Raw genomic sequence first — 6,893 nt, forward strand, 5'->3', positions numbered from 1 at the left:
CAAATTTGAGTGCAACCATATTTGTGCAGCATAAAAGCATAAAGGACGGACGGTGCATATTTTCGTTCGAATACCAACGGCAAAGATAGACTTTTTAATAAGCCAGTTCGTAGTTACAGTCTGCGTATGCGCGAACTTAGCCACGAATTCTTCTGGGTAAGGTCATTTGTGACAAAATATTTCGTATTTCGACCGTACATCACACATACGCATGCAGCTGTGTCGTTGTAATGCTACAGTCTTCGCGTGTGCACGTACACGTTCGTGCGTGCGTGCGTGTGCACGTACACGTTCGTGCATGCGTGTGCACGTACACGTTCGTTCGTGCGTGCGTGCGTGGGTGCGTGTGCACGTATGCGTGCGTGCTTGCGTGTGCACGTACACGTGCGTGTGTGCGCGCGTGTGCACGTACACGTGCGTGTGTGCGCGCGTGTGCACGTAAACGTGCGTGCGTACGTGTGCACGTACACGTGTGTGCGTGCGTGCGTGCGTGTGTGCGCGCGTGTGCACGTACACGTGCGTGTGTGCGTGCGTGTGCACGTACACGTGCGTGCATGCGTGCGTGTACACGTACACGTACGTGTGTGCGTGCGTATGCACGTACATGTGCGTGCGTGCGAGCGTGCGTGCATGCGTGTGCACGTACACGTCCGTGCGTGCGTGTGCACGTACACGTGCGTGTGCACGTACACGTGCGTGCGTGCGTGTCAACGTACACGTGTGTGCGTGCGTGCGTGAGTGTGCACGTACACGTGCGTGCATGCGTGCGTGTGCACGTACATATGCGTGTGTGCGTGCGTGCGTGCGTGTGCACGTACACGTGCGGGAGTGCGTGCGTGCGTGCGGTACGCACGTACACGTGCTTGCGTGCGTGTGCACGTACACGTGCGTGCGTGCGTGCGTGCGCACGTACACGTGCTTGCATGCGTGTGCAAGTGCACGTGCGTGCATGCGTGTGTGTGCACGTACACGTGCGTGCGTGCGTGCGTGCGCACGTACACGTGCTTGCATGCGTGTGCAAGTGCACGTGCGTGCATGCGTGTGTGTGCACGTACACGTGCGTGCGTGCGTGCGTGCGCACGTACACGTGCTTGCATGCGTGTGCAAGTGCACGTGCGTGCATGCGTGTGTGTGCACGTACACGTGCGTGCGTGCGTGCGTGCGTGTGTACGTACACGTGCATGCGTGTGCACGTACACGTGCATGCGTGTGCACGTACACGTGCATGCGTGTGCACGTACACGTGCGGGCGTGCGTGCGCACGTACACGTGCTTGCATGCGTGTGCAAGTGCACGTGCGTGCATGAGTGTGTGTGCACGTACACATGCGTGCGTGCGTGCGTGCGTGCGTGCGTGCGTGCGTGCATGTGCACGTACACATGCGTGCGTGCGTGTGCACGTACATGTGCGTGCGTGCGTGCGGACGTACACGTGCATGGGCACGTACGCGTGCGTGCGTGCGTGCGCACGTACACGTGCTTGCGTGCGTGTGCACGTACACGTGCGGGCGTGTGGGCGTGTGCACGTACACGTGCGTGCGTGCGTGCGTGTGCACGTACACGTGCATGCGTGCGTGTGCATGTTCACGTGCGTGCGTCATTTGTGACAAAATATTTCGTATTTCGTTCGTACAGTACACATACGCATGCATCTGTGTCGTTGTAATGCTACAGTCTTCGCGTGTGCACGTACACGTTCGTTCGTGCGTGCGTGCGTGCGTGCGTGCGTGCGTGTGTACGTACACGTGCGTGCGTGCGTGTGCACGTACACGTGCGGGCGTGCGTGCGTGCGTGCGTGCATGCGTGCGTGTACACGTACACGTGCGTGCGTGCGTGGGCACGTACACGTGTGCACGTGCGTGCGAGCGTGCGTGTGCACGTACACGTGCGTGCATGCGTGCGTGTGTACGTACACGTGCGTGTGTGCGTGCGTGTGTACGTACACGTGCGGACGTGCGTGCGCACGTACACGTGATTGCATGCGTGTGCAAGTGCACGTGCGTGCATGCGTGTGTGTGCACGTACACGTACACGTGCGTGCGTGCGCACGTACTCGTGCGGGCGTACGTGCGTGTGCACGTACACATGCGTGCGTGCGTGTGCACGTACACATGCGTGCGTGCGTGTGCACGTATACGTGCGTGCATGCGTGTGCACGTACACGTGCGGGCGTGCGTGCGCACGTACACGTGCTTGCATGCGTGTGCACGTGCACGTGTATGCGTGCATGCCTGTGCACGTACACGTGCGTGCCTGCGTGCGTGCGCACGTACACGTGCTTGCGTGCGTGTGCACGTACACGTGCGTGCATGCTTGCGTGCGTGCGTGTGCACTTACACGTGCGCGCGTGTGCACGTACACAGAATTTGTGTACATAAACGTACTGAACCGAGAGCGCACGCCGCACTCGATATTTCATCGATTTTTGTCACAAATGACCCGGTGACCTGTGACGTCACACAACCTCTTGGCTAACTTCGAACTGGCTTATTACATAAGATAGATTGTCGTGTTACACATACATGCAATAGCAAAACCACACAAATCATTATGTTGGTTGATATTATACAGTTACACATGGTCAAACATTATGCCCTTTGTACAAAAAATGGTCATGGAAACAGCGATGAACACCGATTTTTTATGGAATAGACAAACTGCCGGTCCCGTTTTTTTATTGTTTACTTAAAGCGAAGCAAGTAGCAGTGCTCCCCCACCACTGATAACTATATTATACATAGTAGACACATTCGCGGAATTAATTCTTCTGTATAAATTTTATAATAGATGGAAAATGTCCGAGTTAATCGTGAGTGTGTAGTTAAACTGTTGTTATCGCCAGAACAGGCTTAAATCACGTGCATTTCACATTTTTTGAAAAAGTATTCTGAAAAATATACCAAATGTGCCCATACAGAAAGGATTGCACCGACTGTACCATCATTCTATATCAGTTTGACAAATGCTTTTTCCATGTTCATTTCATAGTAGCTTAGAGTAACTCGTAGATTCCTGGTTCCACCTGGTAGACCCGGGTTCCTATATTTTCTGATAAATACTTCTCTATGAAACTGCAGCAAGCAGTTACCTTGCGACTATCAATCCACGACAACGGAACGAGGCGTGCTGCACAACAAAGAGTATGTATATTTCACTAGCCGTAGAAGTTTATTATTGCTCTGACGTTGTTCTACCGGTGTACTAGCCCCTTCGTTCTCGATACAGGAGAGATTCCTGTTAGCGGGATCAAAGAGGCTACACCGGTAGAGCTAGCTCCAACGTAGTTGACAACATTTCTTACATAAATTTGATATAGCGGTAATACAATTCCGTGCCTTGGTTACCTTCTACACTTCTCGTATCTGCAAGATTAGAATGCTGTTTTAGAATGAATAAAAATCCGTGTTAAAATAGAGTCCGATATTTTAAACTTCCAAGATTTTCCAAGAGCATTTTGTATAAAACGCCTATATAAGACTTATCAAATTGCCAACGTGCTGGAAGTAATTTTGCAATTTATTTTCACGCCTTTAGACCTTTTCACGTATTTAGAGTTTTAATTATTCTTGCGCTGAACTTTTGCGTTAAAGAAATACCGTTATCGTAGTTGTAGTAGCAGTAATAGTAGTAGGTGGAGGAGAGGAGGAGGAGGAGGAACAACTGATTAGCTCTTAGTTAACTCCCGAGTGGCTTTCTAGTTACACTTGCTGGTATGTACAACTTCGTACCACTCGTAGGAACTTTGCATCAGATAGCGGTGCCACTGCAGGCCGTGAAAGTTTAGTCAGCCACAGACCGCGTAGTCTTTTAATTCTTTGTGCGGTCGTTATATGGCATGTATGAAAATGCTCGGTTGCCCACATATTTGATCAGATTTCGCGTGTTCGTCGTGCGTTCTTCGTTTTCGGTGTTTTTGTATCCGGGATCTTGCATTTCGCATTTTATTGGCGCTGCTGATAAATAAATACTCCCGCGGTTGTTGTTTGATGGTCGGTGAAATAATGGGTGTACGCAGTGTTTACTCGTGAAACATACAATATAAATAGAAATAATTCAATTCGAATACAACGTTTCAGTAACAACAACAATTATATTTAACATACATCGAAAACGATCCCTCACATGATGATCAGCGTGTTCCGTATGTGAATGAAATATGCCCAACACTCGCACATATCACACATTAGATCCAGTGGTCGAGCGCCGCTGTTGTTTTTGGTTGCCTCGCAAATGGCTTTGTTTGTTGCATCGTTGTTTACTTGTTGTTGTAGGGATACACCAACCTTCCACGTTGCATTCGACTATCTGGGTTTTATTTACGCGGCGGCCAACGGTCGTTGTCGGCGAAATAGGTACTTCTGCCAAGAACGTGTTCTCCACATCGGCGATAGACGTTTAAGTTTACTGCGTTACACGCGGACAACTATTGCAGTGTCATGTTCGTATGTGTTCAATCGTGGTGACACTCACAGCTATGGTTAAGAAGTTAGGTCGTCTGCTTTCTCTCGTGCACTTCCTTTGACGTCAACCCATTGTGTTTGCAGTCATTTAATGTAGGCCTGTACACGATGCGTCTCTGCGCTTGCGTGACTAATTATGTAAACCTGTGTGCTGCCTACACTGTTTCCCAGTGGGGTGGATAATGATCCGTGGGCGATGTCTGTGCTGCTATTAAACTTCCTGGTCTGGCTCCCTTCGAGAAATATATGACGTCACCGCCTGTTAGAAACGCCGCCCACCAGCCGAACGTCCCCGTGGTGATGATTGTGTGGTCGCACATGCGCAGAATTGTCATGTCGACTTCCGGCGCTTGGCCGTCGTCCATGAAAACAACGTCGGGACCATCTATGTTTGCTTGGCACCACGCCAGGTCGTTGCTGGACGCGACGAACACGGCGCCGGGATATCTGGCGCGGTAGATTCCCATCGCCGCCGCCAGGTAGCGCTCGTCGGCTGCTACGTATCCCTGCCGCTGTTTGTCGGCGTCTAGAATGTTGCCTCGCCGCGCGTGCACGCCAACGAACACTGCCGCTGCGTCGCGTCCGCGCGCATTGCCGACCTTCCGTCGCCACACGATGTCTGCCTGTCGCCGCACGTCGGCATCGAACGTAAACTCTCCGCGCAGCTCGTTGGCGAGCGACGCGAAGTACTTGTACGACTGCAGGTAGCCGACTAGCTGCACGTTGACTCCTCGCGGCAGGTCCATCGCGCGTGGCTCGTACCGCTGGGCGGCGCGCAGGTCGACACGCCGGAAGCCGTCTCGCAGCGCCACCGCGTCGAGCGGCGACCGCAGCGCCGTCAGGTTGAAGTGGCCGAGCAGACGCGCGCGTTGCGAGACGACGACGTTCATGGCGTTTGCGCGGGCGATGCCTATCGTCGACGCGTGCTGGAACATGAGGTTGCCGATGCCGGCACGCGGCCGGTAGACCACCGTGACGTTGTACACGATGACGCCGCCCTCTAGCGGCGCCCGTGAACGTTCGGCTGGGAGGTGCGAAGGCGGAGCGGCGTGGTTTAGTTGTTCTAGCGCAGAGCGGTTATACGCGCGTTGGTTGCGGTGCACGGGAACCCATCTCGGGTTGTCGATAAATCGAGCGACGCCGACGTCTTTATCGACTGGGAACGACGACATTACGTCGGCGTTGATGTACGCGTGATCCACGCTGAGTTCGTTGTTCGCATTCTCAGGCGCGTGCTTGAAAGGCACGAATCTGTTACCACGATAAACGGCATTATTTCGTCTTCGGTTTGGTATGGATTTTGACCGCCCTTGGTTGCTGTTTGCGTGACGGTGTATGCCACCCAGCCGCGAAGTGTCCGGGTTGCTATCAATCGCGCGTTTATAGTTTGCCTCGTTGCTGTTGCGCGCGGCGTGGTTACGTAGACGTGAAGTCTGCTTCGCGATCTCTTCTCGATGAAACTCGTCTGCGATAGATTCCGTCTCGCGTGTGTCTTGCATTGCGTTGTCGGACTCTGCTGCCTTGCTGTCGTTGGTTCTGAGGGTTGAGCCCAGTGTCTGTGCTAGCGCGTGCAGGGCTAGCAATGCTACCGCGATCAGGGCTAGCAATGCTACCGCTAACACACCTAGAAATGCGGCAGCAGTGTTCGGTGATCATTTGTAGTCAATTATACGAAGGTTATTTCTACTTATATACGAACTATAGGTACGTGAGCATTTAGATACCCCATTTTCTGAGTTTGCCATTGTGCGCAATACATTTAATAGTTGTCATATATATATATATTCTGAATTACGAATTGAAAACGTCGTATTCGGTCGTTGTACTCACCCTTGCGTTTTAACTTGAGCCAGATCATTCTCAGCAATTGCAGCGTCCTTCGTACCATAGTTGATACAACTAGGCGGCGTGTACCGTCAAAGATCTGAAAGACTGCATTAGATATATGAAATATGCGCTACATCCTGTGGGCTATGGTACAGTGCGTAGCGCCGCTCTGGTGTGTGTACACAGTTCGTGCTGCACGTCGGAAGGTGCTTGACCGATGGTTGAAGATACCGGTGAAAACACAGGTGGATGAGGAACCATCGACGTGCTACGAAAACGTATTCTTGCGTGTTATCGGTTCATTTGATTAGTCCGTCTGTTCACGTAAAATTACTAAATAACCGACGTGACGACGATGTTGGTTTGGATCGGCGACTCGGGCTGTCATCAGCACACCACGTCTCTGTTCTCATGTGCGGCAGACCGCATCAAGGTTGTTAACCTATAGCTCTTGCGCTATTATAGCGGCAGCTAGCCCCCCTCCCTCCGTGCTATCGGGATATTATGCGTAACCGTAAGTTACTATTCTCGAATCGTAGGTTATTGTGGCTGTAGGAGAACACAGGAAGACGTACCCATGTCATACTCATAATATACCGTACCCTAG

The 6,893-nt window shown here is 52.1% G+C and overlaps 1 protein-coding gene across 1 annotated transcript; it reads right to left on the minus strand.

Annotated features, from left to right (window-relative positions):
* Nucleotides 1-4,069: 4,069 nt before the first annotated feature.
* On the minus strand, nucleotides 4,070-6,682 carry LOC106811383 (galactoside 2-alpha-L-fucosyltransferase 1-like). Its single transcript, XM_014814974.1, has 2 exons — nucleotides 6,290-6,682; nucleotides 4,070-6,083 (listed from the first exon to the last, which is right to left on the minus strand). The coding sequence occupies exons 1-2, from the start codon at nucleotides 6,345-6,347 to the stop codon at nucleotides 4,615-4,617; spliced, it is 1,527 nt and encodes a 508-aa protein (XP_014670460.1). The 5' UTR covers nucleotides 6,348-6,682; the 3' UTR covers nucleotides 4,070-4,614.
* Between the last annotated feature and the right edge of the window lie 211 nt (nucleotides 6,683-6,893).

The sequence above is a fragment of the Priapulus caudatus genome, unplaced genomic scaffold (assembly GCF_000485595.1).
Source record: "Priapulus caudatus unplaced genomic scaffold, Priapulus_caudatus-5.0.1 Scaffold19, whole genome shotgun sequence".
NCBI classification, from domain to species: Eukaryota; Metazoa; Priapulida; class Priapulimorpha; order Priapulimorphida; family Priapulidae; genus Priapulus; species Priapulus caudatus.